The 16,901-nt window shown below is 42.9% G+C and overlaps 1 protein-coding gene across 10 annotated transcripts in view; it reads left to right on the plus strand.

The window, feature by feature from the left end:
* ralgapa2 (Ral GTPase activating protein catalytic subunit alpha 2) overlaps positions 1-16,901 on the plus strand; it is a 616,204-nt gene that overhangs the window by 180,690 nt on the left and 418,613 nt on the right. For all 10 annotated transcript variants that reach the window (XM_068044400.1, XM_068044396.1, XM_068044394.1 and 7 more), the window contains exons 7-8: positions 5,580-5,695; positions 8,600-8,738. In XM_068044400.1, coding sequence (XP_067900501.1) covers positions 5,580-5,695; positions 8,600-8,738 — 255 coding nt within the window. The remainder of the gene's footprint in view (positions 1-5,579; positions 5,696-8,599; positions 8,739-16,901) is intronic.

Below are 16,901 nucleotides of genomic sequence, written 5' to 3' on the forward strand. Positions count from 1 at the left end.
TAAATGTTATAATAAGAGTATAAACACTGAACAGGACTAGAAGTATGATTTACAATTGAATGTTTAAACAGGTACTTTTAATTTAATAAAAATCAAACATCACAGGCAAGCAGGTAGGTGATTAGTTTGGCAAGAAGCTAACTATTTGGTAAGTATCTGGTAAGTGACTGAAGTAAGTAAAGTGGGCTAGTAACTAAAGTACAGAGAAAGTTAAGGTCTACAGTTTTTTTTTTATATAATAAGTAGTGTTTTTTAGGGAATCAAGGTCCCTTGTGTAAATAATCTCTAATTTTTGAGTAATTTAAGGGAGTAAATTAAGGGTACGTTATGGCAGGGCAGCTTGACAACGTGGACTGCTCCTCCTGTGCAATGAGAGAAGTCAGGGCACGGGTTTTGGATCTGGAGTGGCGGCTGGGGACACTGTGGAAGAGCAATAGTGATAAGGGATTCTATTGTAAGGGGTACAAATAGGCATTTCTGTGGCCGCAAACTTGACTCCAGGATGGTATGTTGTCTCCCTGGTGCTCAGGTCAAGGATGTCACGGAGTGGCTACAGGACATTCTGAAGGAGGAGGGTGAACAGTCAGAGGTTGTGGTTCACATTGGTACCAGCACCATAGGTAGAAAGAGGGATGAGGTCCTGCAATAAGAATTTAGGGAGCTAGATAGCAGATTAAAAAGCAGGACCTCAAAGGTTGTAATCTCTGGATTACTCCCCGTGCCGCATGCTAGTGAATATAGGGATAGGAGGACAGAGCAGATGAATGCATGGCTGAAGAGATGGTACAGGAGGGAGGGCTTTAGTTTCCTGGATCAGTGGGTCTGTTTCTGGTAAAGGTGGGACCTGTACAAGTTGGATGGGTTGCACCGGAACCAGAACGGGACCAACATCCTTGCAGGGAGGTTTGTTACTGCTGTTGTGGGGTGGGGGGGTGGGGCGGGGGTGGTGGTTTACACTAATTTAGCAGGGGGATGGGATACAGAGTGGAGGTACAGTAGGGGGTGATGCACAGCCAAATATAGACGAGAAACTGAGTCAGTCTGGAAGGCAGAGCAAATATAAACCTGTTAAGGCGCATGCGAATAATGCAAGGCTGGATTGTATCTGTTTTAATGCAAGGAGTTTTTCAAGTAAGGCAGATGAATTGAGAGTGTTGATTAACACCTGGGAATATGATATCATTGCTATCACAGAGACATGGTTGAGGGAAGGGCAGGACTGGCAATATTCCAGGGTATAGAATCTTCAGGCGTGACGGGGGGTGGGGGGAGTGTAAAAGAGGAGGTGGCATTGCACTATTGATCAAGGAGTCAATTACTGCAGTAAGACGGGATGATATCTTTGATGGTTCCTCAAATGAGGCCATATGGGTAGAACTTAAAAAACAAAAAACAAAAACTTTGCTGGGAGTGTACTACAGGCCTCCACACAGTCAAGGAGCGATAGAGGAGCAGATATGTTGGCAAATCTGAGAGGTGTCAAAATAATAGGGTCATAGGGGATTTCAGCTTCCCCAATATTAACTGGGATAGTCTAAGTGCAAAAGGCTTAAAGGGGACAGAATTCTTAAAGTGCATCCCAGAGAGCTTTTGAGCCAGCACATGGAAAGTCCTATAAGAGAAGGGGCAGTACTGGACCTGATCTTAGGGAATGAAGCCAGACAAGTGGTAGAAGTGTCTGTGGGGGAGCATTTCGGGGATAGTGACTAACTCTATAAGATTTAAGGTAGTTATGGAAAAGGACAAAGATGGACCAGAAATAAAGGTACTGAATTGGGGGAAGGCCGATTTCAATATGATAGAACAGGATCTGGCCAAAGTGGACTGGGGTCAGCTACTTATAGGAAAGTCTGCATCACATCTGTGGGAGTCATTCACAAACGACATAGTGAGAATTCAGGTCCAACAAGTCTAGGGAACCCTGGAAGTCAAGGGATTTAGAGGATTGGTTAAGGAAACAAAAGGAGGCTTATGGCAGATTCAGAGGGCTGAAAACAGCGGACGCCCTAGAGGAGTATAGAAAGTGTAGGAGGGTACTTAAAAAGAAGTAATTAGGAGAGTGAAGAGGGGGCAAGAGGAAGGAAAATCCCAAGGTGTTTTATAAGTATATTAAGGGCAAGAGGATAACCAGGGAAAAAGTAGGGTCCATTAGGGACCAAAGTGGCGCTGGAGGACATAGGTGAGGTTTTAAATGATTACTTTTCATCTGTGTTCACGTGTGAGAAGGGCGATGTAGGTGTAGAGATCAGAGAGGGGGATTGTGATATACTTGAACAAATTAGCATTGAAAGGGCGGAGGTATTAGTTGTTTTAGAAGGCTTAAAAGTGGATAAATCCCCAGGCCCAGATGAGATGTATCCCAGGCTGTTATGTGAGGCAAGGGAGGAGATTGCAGGGGCTCTGACACAAATTTTCAAATCCTCTCTGGCCACAGGAGAGGTACCAGAGGACTGGAGGACAGCGAATGTGGTACCATTATTCAAGAAGGGTAGCAGGGATAAATCGGATAATTACAGGCCAGTGAGTCGAACATCAGTGGTAGGAAAACTATTGGAAAAAATTCTGAGCGACAGGATTAACCTCCACTTGGACAGGCAGTGATTAATCAAGGACAGTCAGCATGGCTTTGTCGGGGGGAGATCATGTTTAACAAACTTCATTGAATTTTTTGAGGAGGTGACTAGATGTGTAGATGAGGGTAAAGCAGTTTATGTAGTCTTCATGGACTTCAGTAAGGCTTTTGATAAGGTCCCGCACGGGAGATTGGTTAAGAAGGTAAGAGCCCATGGGATCCAGGGCAATTTGGCAAATTGGATCCAAAATTGGCTTAGTGGCAGGAAGCAGAGGATGATGGTCGAAGGTTGTTTTTGCGATTGGAAGCCTCTGACAAGTGGTGTACTGCAGGGATTGGTGCTGGGACCCTTGCTGTTTGTAGCGTACATCAATGATTTAGACGTGAATATAGGAGGTATGATCAGTAAGTTCGCAGATGACGCAAAAATAGGTGGTGGTGTAACTAGTGAGGAGGAAAGCCTTCTATTACAGGATGATATAGATGGGCTGGTAAGATGGACAGAGCAGTGACAAATGGAATTTAATCCTGAGAAGTGTGATGTGATGCATTTTAGGAGGACTAACAAGACAAGGGACTATACAATGGATGGTAGGACCTGAGGAAGTACAGAGGGTCAGAAGGACCTTGGTGTACTTGTCCATAGATCACTGAAGGCAACAGCACAGGTAGATAAGGTGGTTAGGAAGGCATATGGGATACTTGCATAGAATATAAGAGCAGGGGGATTATGATGGAGCTGTATAAAACGCTAGTTAGCCCACAGGTGGAGTACTGTGTACAGTTACTATAGGAAGGATGTGATTGCACTGGAGAGGGTGCAGAGGAGATTCACCAGGATGTTGCCTGGACTGGAGCATTTCAGCTATGAAGAGAGACTGGATAGGCTAGGGCTGTTTTTCTTAGAGCAGAGGAGGCTGAGGGGGGACCTGATTGAGGCATACAAAATTATGAGGGGCATAGATAGGAAGAAACATTTTCCCTTAGCGGAGGTGTCAATAACCAGGGGGCATAGATTTAAGTTAAGGGGCAGGAAGTTTAGAGGGGATTTGAGGAAAAATGTTTTCGTCCAGAGGGTGGTTGGAAACTGGAACACTGTCTGAAGAGGTGGTAGAGGCAGGAACCCTCACAACATTTAAGAAGTATTTAGATGAGCACTTGAAACGCCATAGCATACAAGGCTACGGGCCAAGTACTAGAAAATTGAATTAGAATAAATATTGCTTGATAGCTGGCACAGACACAATGGGCCAAAGGGCCTGTTTCTGTGTTGTATAACTCTATGACTGTATGACACCTGGAGTATTGTGTACAGTTTTGGTTTCCTTATCTAAGGAAGGATATACTTAGCATACAGGGAGTGTAACGGAGGTTCACCAGATTAATGCCTGGGATGGCGGGATTGGCTTATGAGGCGGGATTGAGGAAGCTGGGCCTGTATTTTCTAGAGCTTCGAAGAATGAGAGGTGATCTCATTGAAACTTACAAAATTCTTACAGGGCATGACAGGGTGGATGTAGCTGGGATGTTTCCCCTGGCTGGTGAGTCTAGAACCAGGAGGCATAGTCTCAATAAGGGGGAGGCCTTTTAAGACTTAGATAAGGAGGGATTTCTTCACTCCGAGGGTGGTGAATCTTTGAAATTCTCTACCCTAGAGGGCTGCGGAAGTTCAATCATTGAGTTATGTTCAAGACAGAAATCGATTGATATCTAGATACTAACATGATCTCCCCCTGACAAAGCCATGCTGACTATCCTTGATTGATTTCATATTTGGAAATAACCTAGTAATATGTGAGGGATGATTTTTTTTGAAAAACATTCTAGTTCCGAATCACCAAACTATTTGTTTGCTCCAGTGTGATGCTTTTGCAGTAAGTTTTTTTTTTCTCAGTTAAGTACCATGGCCTGGATTGACTCAGTTGTGAAGTAATATTAATTTTGCACAATTTTTGTTGAACTACTTTTGGATATCCAACAAACACCGAATCTTTGGACAGCAGGAATTTCCACTTCAGCTGCACCATGCAGAAAATTGTGCACTGCATAACAGTTGTTAGCAGTCACATTGTTAGCAAAAACAAGCTTAACGTGGAGATCTAAACTGACTGTATAAAATGGTCCCTCAATGACAAACGTGACAGCAATTACACTCCTTGATAGTATGAGATTGTGATATCACTGTGCAAAGTTTCACCTAAATCTGTAACAAATCCTCCTTTTTATTTTCCCAGATTAATTTAAGTTGTATCTGCTTATATCACTGGTTACAAGGAAAGGGAGTATCCCTTTGAGTACAGTATTCATCCAGAGCATACTCAGCTGGTGTTCCGTTGGATCAGCTTGCTAAATAAGTGTTGCATCAGCGGTTCTTGATGTATGTTTAATGTGTTTTATAATCATGGAGAACACATTACTGCTCCTATTATGACATGTAAGCTGCATCTCTCTAGACATCAATGACTGCTAGTGTCCTGAATGTAAATTAAGTAGTAATTCCATCAATGATGCTGGGAAGGGACAGCTGTTTTTGTCAAAATTTAATGTAACTATTTTGTACCTCAATAAATTACAAACATTGGCTCTTGATTGCCAAATGGAGAAAAAAAAGTTGTTTAAGTTCCCCACAAATGATTGAATATGGTGCATTTAAACAATTGAGTATGCTGGGAGAGAGAAATAATTTTGGACTCCATTCCATATACAAATATATTAATTTCTTTCATATCCATTTGATTTGTGAAAACAGACTTCTGTTACACAACATCAGAACCAAAGTTGTATCAATGCTAATATTGAATATAATTTGTGTAGTATCTGAAACATTTTTCAGAGAATAAATGTTAAAATTTTCATAAATAGCTGTAGGGAGTTTGGGGTTTTCAGTTCATGTATGTTATAAAAATAAACTGAAGAGTTTTTTTTTCGTTCTGCAGTATTTTACTTTTAATAATTGTATCAGCACAAAATTAGACACTGATTAATGTTTTATCTATTTTCTGCTTAGTAAAAGTTGCTGCAGAAGACATTACTCCTCTATTACCATCAATATTAGGGGAAAAGGTATCAGATGACCAGACTTTGTACTTCCTTCAAATTCTTCTCAAGTACATGGTAATTCAGGTAAATCAAGAATCTTCATTATAATGTACAAAATGTCTATTTGAGAGTGGGCCTATACATAATTTGCCTATGGGCAAGAAATGAGTTTATAACCTATGAGTAGTTGAATGCAAATGGAATAGATATATTTCATCATGTAGTTTATATTATAATTGGATTTACAGACATGGTTCAAGTTCTCATTCTTATTCTGAGTCAGAATATCCAAGACTTGAATACAAAAATCTAGGCTGACACTCCAGTGCAGTACTGAGTATGTGGTGAATTGTGGAGGTGCTGTTTTTCCACATGAGACCTTATACCGAGGCCCCATCTTCTCTCTCAAGTGGATGTAAACGATCCCATTGCACTACTTCGAGGAAGAGCAGGGGAGTTATCCCCAGTGTCACGGCCAACATTTATCCCTTAACATCACTAACATTGATTATCTGGTCATTAGCGCATTTCTGTTTGTGGGAGCTTGCTGTGTGCAAATTGGCTGCCGCGTGTCCTACATTACAACAGTGACTACACTTCCAAGAAAGGTAGGCTGTAAAGCACTTTGGGCATCCTGATTTTGTGAAAAGGCTCCATATAAATGCAAGACATTTTTTTTTCTTTTTAAGGATGCTTTGAAATATGTCGGAGAAAATCGATTTAAACTACTGAATTATCCTTGATTGTAGAATTCTTATCCCAGTGTTCTCCCTTCCACTCTTGAAGGTGCTAACCTTTGGTGGGAAACAGTTTCACAGACACTGGCAGTGCTCTGGGATCTCAATCACAGATAAGTTTTATGCAAGAAAGTGCTGGTAGACTATTTGACAGTGGAGCCTTTTACAGCCATGGCCTTACTTGATGTCCACATTTATGCATTTACCAACAAGAGATACTGAATAGCAATCAGAATCTGGAACTCTGGCAATTTCTTTCTCTTTTTTTGTTTTGCTTTTCTACCCTGAGGATGTAACATACTTGTGAAGTGACTTTCAAGTTCTCAGGTTATTTTTAAAGTGCTTCAGATCCAATTAATTTATTTTATGTATATTCATTATTATGTAGGCAAATAGCAAGGTCCCACAAACAGCATATGAGACATATCGCAACTTTTTTTTTGTGGGGTGGATGGAGAAAGGGGGAGTATTGCCCAACACAAAGAGAACTCTTGTCATGCTTTGAATTGTGCCATGGGATCTTTCACCTCCACCTGATTGAATGATGTTGTAAACTGCAAAAGTTCATCTTGCCTCACAGCTGTGATTATATAGGTGCAATGAAAAACACAGTCATAATTAGAGGAAAATATAGAAAATGTTCTAGAAAGCATTTTTAAAAATGTGGTTGTAGAATTATATAAATTGGAATACCGCAGCTTCAATCCACATTGAAAGAACAGTAGCAAGTGTGTGCATTTATTTTTGGTTCCTCCCCATCTTTCCTGTCCTTTACAAAATTTGTTCCATTCGTAAATAGGTTATGTTGAAAATAAATTGATAATGTATGAATCACTTGGGCAATATAATGTGCTTTCATTTTGCACTGTGTGATACAAATCAGGAAGCTCCCCCTGATCCCAGAAAGTAAAAATTCCTAACCTGCTCAATGACAGTGAATGCGTTCCACATGGTACGTCTGGACGTTAAATATTCTAGCCGAAGGAATTCTGATAGAATCATCACTCACTTGCAGCTCTAGCAGTTGATAATTATGGATTTTTCCCCCTTGATGAAAAAACTATAATTTACGATTAAGAGTGAGGATATTTGTTGCATGGTATAAATTGATAAAATTGGCATGTCGGTTGAAAAATGGTGCATTTGGAAAAATGTAAAGGAAGTTACGTGGTCGTGGAGTAACAATTGAGGCCTTGAAAGTCCAAGGCTGATATGCATGCTCCTGCCCTCATTGCAACAGGAGTAAATCAGAACAGCTAGAAACTAAGCTGGGACTTGGCTATGCTGTGACCTGACCTTGCAGCAAACCTTTTGGGAAGGACTTGTGGGGTAGAGTCTCCACCAACTCATTACAAGGTAAGGAGAGGCAGCACTGGGGAGTTCTCATGTCCCAGCATCTCAGACGAGTCTGGTTTATTGTCAGTGGAGGTATGACTGGTTAGATCAGGTATACTTTGCTGACCAGGGCTGGACATGGGGGCTATGAGTGAGTTGGTAGCAGCTTTTTGTCTAAATTATTAAAATGGTCCCCTTTGTAAGTGGGCTAAAAGGGACAGCTACAAGTTCCTCCTGGGGTGGGAGAGAACATTGATAACTGTGATGGGCTTTCTGGATTCATTCATAAGGCAAATGTCCAAGATGATGATCGTTGTTGCTTAGGTGCATGTTATTTGCAGCCAAATTAAGAAATGTTCCCCCGACATCACTGGGGTCAGTGATGGTGATTCCTGGCAGGCACACTCCCACCGTAAATGCTTGTAGAATTTTGAAGCTAGTATCCCCATGCTTTAGCAATATGCATCCCATAGTGAAATTTGTAAAGGAGGGAAAGGTGTTAAAAAAAAATTTAAATATACTGGTATCTTTTATTTTAATGGGTTCCATGTATGGTTGGGTTGATGCAAAGTAGATTGGTGTACTCATGAACCTGAGCAGAGACCCAAGAATCACCACATTTACAATCTTAGAATGAAAATCACTGAATGAAAGCTATGTTTCTTCTCGCAAGAAGAATGTGAGTGGATAATCCTGCAATTTGCTAGTCTAGTTTGCTCTCACAGATTGTCCTCTTAACTGCTTAGCAACATATTGTGTTAAGAATATAAAAAGGGAGGAGACCTAGCTGAAAGAATGAAAAAATGTTTTGTGTTTGAGTATGCGCTTCACAAAACATTATCTTGAATGTGAATATAATTTTGGAATTATCTAGTATCATTCCTTAACTAATGTTTGTTCTGTTTCTAATTTGAAGGCCGCAAGCTTAGAATGGAAGAATAAAGAAAAGCAAGAAAGTGGTTTTAAGTTTCTTTTTGCCTTGTTTAAGAAGTTCTACCTTTCCCATTTATTTCCATCCTTTACAAAATTTACCAACCTTTACAATCCTGTACTTGGTGAGTAAAACAATACATTACAAGCTGTTAATAAATACTGGAACTGGTCATGTTTTAAATTATTTGATGTCTTATTCAAACTTCCTTAGTCAAAGTATGCACAAAGAAGTGCAGGACTTGAATCTGAAACAAGCTAAGCAAAGCGGTAAATGGTACGAGTTGTTATTGGTTGTCAGTTAGCCAAATATTGCTGCTGGACTTTGTCGCTGTCTTCTATCTGAGTCTAAATACCCAATAGTCTATCCACGTCATTTGTACCTCTTGAGGCTGAATCTTGTACTCAGTATTGCAAATTCTATATGAGTTTCCTTGGATTGTTTTGTTGAGAATAAATGTCATTATGTAGTCTGATGTGATTAGAGACCATCTGGAGTGGCTGGAGAGAGAACTACATATTAAGAATCAGTGCGCATATTTAGTATATGTTACTTTAAAAGTTTAGTTAAAGGGCAGAGCTAGACATCCAGTTTGGGAAGGATGCCAGTTCCTCTTTAGCTCAGCTGACCTGTTGGATATGTTCTATGTATCCTCAAAGTGTTGCACCGACGATTCTTTGAATTACAGCTATGAAATGAATTTTTGAAATGCAGTCACTCTATGTAGACGAATCCAGAAGATGCTTTGCACACAACAAGGTCCAACAAAAGCAAATGAAAGACATGATTTTAGATGGCACGTTTCACAGCCTCAACATCCCAAAGCACTTCACAATCAATGATGTACTTCAGAGGTGCAGTGATGTTGGGAAATGCGGCAGCCAATTTGCACACAGCAAGGTCTGATAAACAGCAATGAGATTAGAGACCAGATAATCTGCTTAAGTAATTTTGATTGAGGGATAAATGTTGGCCAGTGGAACAACTCCTCAGCTCTTCGTATTTCAGTGTGGGATCTTTTCTGCCCAGCTAAAACAGACAGATGAGGCATTATATTTAGCATATAATCTAAAAGATGGTGCCTCAAACAATGCTGTGAAGTGTTAGCTTATTTGATATGCTCAAGGCCTGGACTGAGGCTTCAACCAACAACTCTCTGACTCACAGGCAAGAGTGATATCGACTGAGCTATCACTTAATGAAAGATAGTATTTTAAAGCAAATATCTGAAAGACCAAGGTGCATTTATGCAACAATGAACCAAACCCTGGAGCTGTAAACTGGAATTAAATTCTGAGTGGCTCCATGTGGTGCATGGTCACAATGCAGATTTTATGTTTGGTTCATGCTTGTTATAATTTAAGACATCAACTGATTTTTTTTTCTTAGCTACCCCATACAAACATTGCTTCATTTTAAAATGATGGGCTGGATTTTACGTCAGGCGGACGGAAGGAGGTTCACCACCAACGTAAAAGTTGGTGGTGAACCTGCTTCCGCCTAGCCTGGGAATCCGTCCCGCATTTTACGGGTCCCCGGGCTTTAATTGTTCTGAGGGGGGGTCTCCCCCTCCCAACTTGAGGGAGGAAGTCCTGCCTCACTGAACTGCCAGCCAATCATCAGGTCGGCAGCTCTTAGTCCCAGCAGCACCACCGGGAGTGGTGACCACTGCTGGGACTGCAGCCCAGCCGAGGACATGGAGCCAGGACTTCAGGTAAGTTTGGGTTGCCTCGCTGGGGTAATCAGTCGGGCCCCGGCGAGGCAAGGGTGGTTGTCTGAGGGGGAGTGGGGGGGTGCGTCTTAGGTCCTGGGGGTTGGTGAAGCGGGGGCGGCCCTTAATCGGGCACCCTGTGCCCGATTGTCAGGCCCCCCCATCCCCCCCCCACCCCGGGTTACAGAGAGGCCGACAACTCTCAACTGGGCGGCCATGGGTAAAATCCCCGTGGAGGCAAGTGAAGGCCCTTAAGTGGCCGTTAAATGACCACTTAAGGGCTTTGATTGGCCTGGGGAGGGCAGTCTGCTTTTTGCCCCCTTCGCCCTTCGTAAAGTGGGGCGGGGACGGGAGCGGGTCGGAAAGCCCTTCTGGAGCCTCCCACTCAAAGTTACACCACCATCTCACTCCCTGGGGTGGTGTAAAATTCCAGCCGATGTCTGTCTGGCTTTAATAGTATTGTGACCAAAAGTATATGTGATAATCTGTCTTGTTTGATTAATGAGAATCTAGTTACAGCTTGATGCTCTGTCTACTGTGTGTGATTGATGTAATGGAGGCAGGCTGGCTAAAAATTGGGTAGTAGAGTGATGATAGTGGATGAGGAAACCTTGGATACAAACATTCTAGGGGGCACTCAGATTAGGATGCAGCATGAGATAGATTGAATTTACTGATATGAAGGGAAACTTTATTTTAAAGTTTTATTGATTTTCCCTCTGACATAAATGGAAAGATTTAAACAGTGACACTTTTAAGTAGCACCAATCCAAGCTTTGACAGGATTGACTTTGAAAAGTTTGGCAAAAAAAACAACCCTTGAACCTACCGCCCTTACAAATCATCAACACACTTCCAAACTCCCTTTCCCCTCCAGAGTCCTTGAACTGCTGTCACCTCCAAATTAGTTCCCATCTTTTCTGGAACTCCATGTTTGAATCCCTCCAATCAAGTTTCTGCCCCTGTCACATACTGAAACGGCACTTATCAAAGTCACAAATGACATCTGTTACAATCGAGGCTGGAGGAGTGCACTTTCTTTCTCTAGTTCCACTTCTCCACGGTTCACAAGATATATTTAAATGTTTTACCCAGTTACCAATATGGCCAATTATGTACTCTATTTTTCAGAATAACATCTACCAGGTTTCTTTAATAAGCAACAAAATTATTAATTTATTATAAAATAAGACTTATTCAATACAGATGCAAAGCTCATTAACACACAGGTTGAAATATGAAAGTTCCCATCTAAATTAACTCAACATACACCAGTTAAAGAAAAAATAAAGTTTTCTCTGTAGAAATCTTTTTACAAGAAAAACAAAAAACGTTGGCCAAGTACTTGTTAATTCTTGAAGGAAAAAGGATAAGAGATAGAATTTTCCTAAATGGCCCTTTTTTTCTGGCGCCCAAACACATGTAGACGGTGGTCACTGGGATGTTTTTGGAGCAGTTGTCTTCAGGCGACATCGAGGATTAGTCTGGCAGGCTCTTCAGGAGAAATGTGGCATCAGTTTTTCTATTTCCCACACTGGATTCTCAGGGTTTCTCAAACAGGTGGAAAAGGATGAGCTGATGGCTTCTCTCTTAGCAGGCTTACCCCCAACTCTCAAAACAATGTCCAAAACGAAACCAACTCTTGACCACCATAAATCTTGACATGTCACTTCTCTGTAAACAACTCCGCGAGTCAGAAGGCTCCTGCTGTTTACTTAGCTGAAGACATGTGACTTGCAGTAAGCGTGTCTTTAAATAAAGCCCCAAAGTCCTTCCAGTTAATCTCTTCAGTCTTTCAAATGAATCAATTTCCGCAATTTTTAAACATGAGCCCTCAAAGCATATTAAAATAAAAAGAAAGCACTTTCATAATGCATCCTATATGATTGGGACATAAGTAAATTATCCCTCCTTGTCGTCTTGACCTGTCTGCAGCCTTTGACATGGTTGACCACCCCAACCTCCTCCAAAGCCTCTCTGCTGTCATCCAGCTGGATGGGATTGCTCTTGCCTGCTTCTATTCTGACCTATCTAATTGTAGCTAGAGCATCACCTGCAATGGCTTATTTTCCCACTCATGCACTGTTATCTCTGGTGTCCCCCAAGAATCTATCCTTGGCCGCCACCTATTTCTCATCTACATGTTGCCCCTTGATGACTTCATCTAAAAGCATAGCACCAATTTCCACGTATGCATTGACAACATCCAGCTCCACCTCACCACCACCTCTCTCGACTTCTTTTGTGTCTCCAGATTATCAGGATAATTGTCCAACATCTAGTACTGAATGAGCAGACATTTCCTCCAACTCAATGTTGGAAAGACTGAAGCCACTGTCTTTGGTGCCCACTACAAAATGTGTTCCCTAGCCACTCACTCCCAGCAGAGGTGGCAGCACAGTGGTATACAGTCGGGAGGGAGTTGCCCTGGGCGTCTTCAACATCGTCTTCAGACCGCATTAAGTCTCATGGCATCAAGTCAAACGTGGGCCAGGAAACCTCCTGCTGATTACCACCTAGCGACCCCCCCCCCCCCTTCAGCTGATGAATCAGTACTCCTCCATGTTAAACACCACTTGGAGGAAGTACTGAGTGTGGCAAGGGTGCAGAATGTACTCTGGGTTACGGAATTCAATGTCTATCACCAAGAGTGGCTCAGTAGCACCACTACTGACCAAGCTGGCCGAGTCAGAAAGGATGTAACTACTGGACTGGGTCTGCGGCAGGTGGTGAGGGAAGCAACAAGAGGTAAAGACATACTTGACCTTGTCCTCACCAATCTGCCTTTTGCTGATGCATCTGTCCATGGCCGTATTAGTAGGAATGACCCACCGTACAGTCCTGTCTTCACAGTGAGGATACCCTCCACCGTGTTGTGTGGCTCTACCACGGTACTAAATGGGATAGATTTCAAACAGATCTAGAAACTCAACTGGGCATCAGTGAGGCGCTGTGGGCCATCAGCAGCAACAGAGTTATACTCAACCACAATCTGTAACCTCATGGCTCAGCATATCCCCCACTCTACCATTACCATCAAGCCAGGAGACCAACCCTGGTTCAATGAACAGTGCAGGAGGGCATGCCAGGAGCAGCACCAGGCATACCTCAAAATGAGGTGTCAACTTGGTGAAGCGACAACCCAGGACTACGTACGTGCCAAACATCATAAGCAGCATGTGATAGAGCAAAGTGATCCCACAACCAACGGATCAGATCTAATCTCTGCAGTTTTGCCACATCCAGTTGTGAATGGTGGTGGACAATTAAACAACAAAGGAGGAGGAGGCTCCACAAATATCCCCATCCTAGCACATTAGTGCAAAAGATGAGGCTGAAACATTTGCAACAATCTTCAGCCAGAAGTGCCGAGTGGATGATCCATCTTAGCCTGCTCCTGAAGTCCCTAGCATCACAGATGCCAGTCTTCAGCCAATTCAATTCACTCCACGTGATATCAAGAAGCAACTGAAGGCACTGGATACTGCAAAGGCTATGGGCTCTGACAACATTCTGGCAATAATACTGAAGACTTGTGCTCCAGAACATGCAGCGCCCCTAGCCAAGCTGTTCCAGTACAGCTGCAACCCTGGCATCTACCCGGCAATATGGAAAATTGCCCAGGTATGTCCTGTACACAAAAAGCACGCCAAATCCAACCTGGCCAATTACTGCCCCATCAGTCTACTCTCGAACATCAGAAAAGTGATGAAAGGTGTCGTCGACAGTGCTATCAAGTGGCACCTGCTTAGCAATAAGTTGCTCACTGATGCTCAGTTTGGGTTCCGCCAGGGCCACTCAGCTCCTGGCCTCATTACAGCCTTGGTTCAAACATGGACAAAAGAACTGAACACAAGAGGTGAGAGTGACTGCCCTTGACATCAAGGCAGCATTTGACTGAGTATGGCATCAAGGAGCCCTAGCAAAACTGGAGTCAGTGGGAATCAGGGGAAAAACTGAGTTTGGAGTCATACCTGGAGCAAAGGAAGATGGCTGTGGTTGTTGAAGGTCAATCATCTCAACACCAGGACATCACTGCAGGAGTTCCTCAGGGTAGTATCCTAAGCCCAACCATCTTCAGTTACTTCATCAATGACCTTCCCTCCATCATAAGGTCACAAGAGGGGATGTTTGCTGATGATTGCACAATGTTCAGCACAATTCGCGACTCCTTAGATGCTGAAGCAGTCCGTGTAGAAGTGCAACAAGACCTGGGCAATATCCAGGCTTGGGCTGATAAGTGGCAAGTAACATTCGTGCCACACAAGTGCCAGGCAATGATTATCTCAAACAAGATAGAATCTAACCATCTCCCTTTGACATTCAGTGGCATTACGATTGCTGAATCCCCCACTATCAACATTCTGGGGGTTACCATTGACTAGAAACTGAATGGAGTAGCCATATAAATACCGTGGCTACAAAAGCAGGTCAGAGGCTAGGAATCCTGAGGTGAGTAACTCATCTCCTGACTCCCCAAAGCCTGTCCATCATCTACAAGGCACAAGTCAGGAGTGTGATGGAATACTCTCCATTTGCCTGGATGGGTGCAGCTGCAACAACACTCAAGAAGCTCAACACCATCCAGGACAAAGCAGCCCGCTTGATTGGCACCCTATCCACAAACATTCACTCCCTCCACCACCAACGCACAGTGGCAGCAGTGTGTACCATCTACAAGATGCACTGCAGCAAACCTCTAATGCGCCTTAGACAGCACCTTCCAAACCCGCGACCTCTACCAACAAGAAGGACAAGGGCAACAGATGTATTGGAATACCACCACCTGCAAGTTCCCCTCCAAGCCGCACACTATCCTGACTTGGAAATATATCGCTGTTCCTTCACTGTTGCTGGGTCAAAATCCTGGAACTCCCTTTGTAACAGCAATGTGGGTATACCTACACACCAAGGACTGCAGCGGTTTAAGAAGGCAACTCACCACCACCTTCTCAAGGGCAATTAGGGATGGGCAATAAATGCTGTCCTAGCCAGCAATGCCCACATCCCATGAATGAATAAAAAAAACTCCATCTTTCTCCCTAGCAACCCTGAGGTTGAAATAGACCGTTAGCAACTTTGGTGTCATATTTGGCCCCGAGATGAGCTACCGACTACATATCCGTGCTGTCTGTAAGACTGTCTATTTGCTCCTCCCTAACGTTGCCCGACTCTGTCCCTGCCTCACCACGTCTCCAGGCCGGCCTCTCACGTTCTATCCTCCGTAAACTTAAGATGATCCAAAACTCTGCTGTCCGTGTTCTAACTCTCATCAGTCATCACTGAGCTCAGTGACCGACATTGGCTGCTGGTTAAGCAATAGGTCAATTTTTAAATTCTCATCCTTGTTTTCAGATTCCTTTATGGCCTCACCCCTTCCTATCACTATAATCTCCTCCATCCCTATAACCGTCAGGTATCTGCACGCCTCCAATTCTGGCTCTTGAGTATTCCCAATTTTAATAACTCTACCATTGGCAGCCATACCTCCAGTTGCCAAGGTTTTAACCTTTGGAATTTCCTCCCTAAATCTCATGAGTCCCTCTTATTCGCTTTCGTCCTTTCAGACACTCTTTAAAACCTACCACTTTGATCAAGCTTTTGGTCACTTGCCCTAATATCTTTTTTTTGGGCTCAGTGTCAAATTTAGTTTGGTAACCTCCTGTGAAGCATCTTCAGAAGTTATACAGGAATCAAGAATTCTTGCTACAATTGTGCAGGGCTTTGGTGAGACCACATCTGGAATAATGTGTGCTGTTTTGGTCTCCGTATTTAAGGAAGGATATACTTGCAGTGGAGGTGGTACAGCGAAGGTTCACTAGATTGGTCCCTGGGATGAGCGGGTTGTTCTATGATAGGCTGACTGAACTGAGCCTATATTCTCTGGAGTTCAGAAGAATGAGAGGCGATCTCATTGCACCATACAAGATTCTGAAGGGGCTTGATCGGGTAGACGCTGAGAGATTGTTTCTGCTGGTTGGGGAATCTAAAACATGGGGGCATAGTCTCAGGATAAGGGGTCAATCATTTCGGACTGAGATGAGAAATTTTTTCACAGAAAAGGTTGTGAATCTTTGGAATTCTCTAGCCCAGAGGGTTGTGGATGCTCCATCGTTAAATACATTTAAGGCTGGGATAGACAGATTTTTGGGGTCTTAGGGTATCAAAGGATATGGGGAGCGGGCGGGAAAGTGGAGTTGAAGCTGTTACGGCCAGATGAGGAGGGGGTCTTGGGCTCCTCTCTCGCCCTTTCTCTTGTTTGACCTCAACATGGTTTATTCCTTTTTACAAACAGTGGTTGTGCTTACCACCTCAGTGAGTGTTCTACCTTTTTCCTCTAATGTGATTGCAAAAGAACCAGTCGGACAGGTTTTCTGGAGTTTAAACAAGAAAGAAGTATGTTTAATATTATTAACATTCTAACCCAACTAAAAATACGCTATACATTCACACACGCATTCACACGCAAATCTCTCACACACAAATAGATTGCAGAGGGAAACAGATTTGGTGGTTGGATTAAAGTCCAGAATAAATGAAACTTAAATACAGTCTGTAAATCCAGTGGTCCTCGGC

This window comes from Heterodontus francisci, chromosome 13 (genome assembly GCF_036365525.1).
Source record: "Heterodontus francisci isolate sHetFra1 chromosome 13, sHetFra1.hap1, whole genome shotgun sequence".
In the NCBI taxonomy this organism is placed as follows: Eukaryota; Metazoa; Chordata; class Chondrichthyes; order Heterodontiformes; family Heterodontidae; genus Heterodontus; species Heterodontus francisci.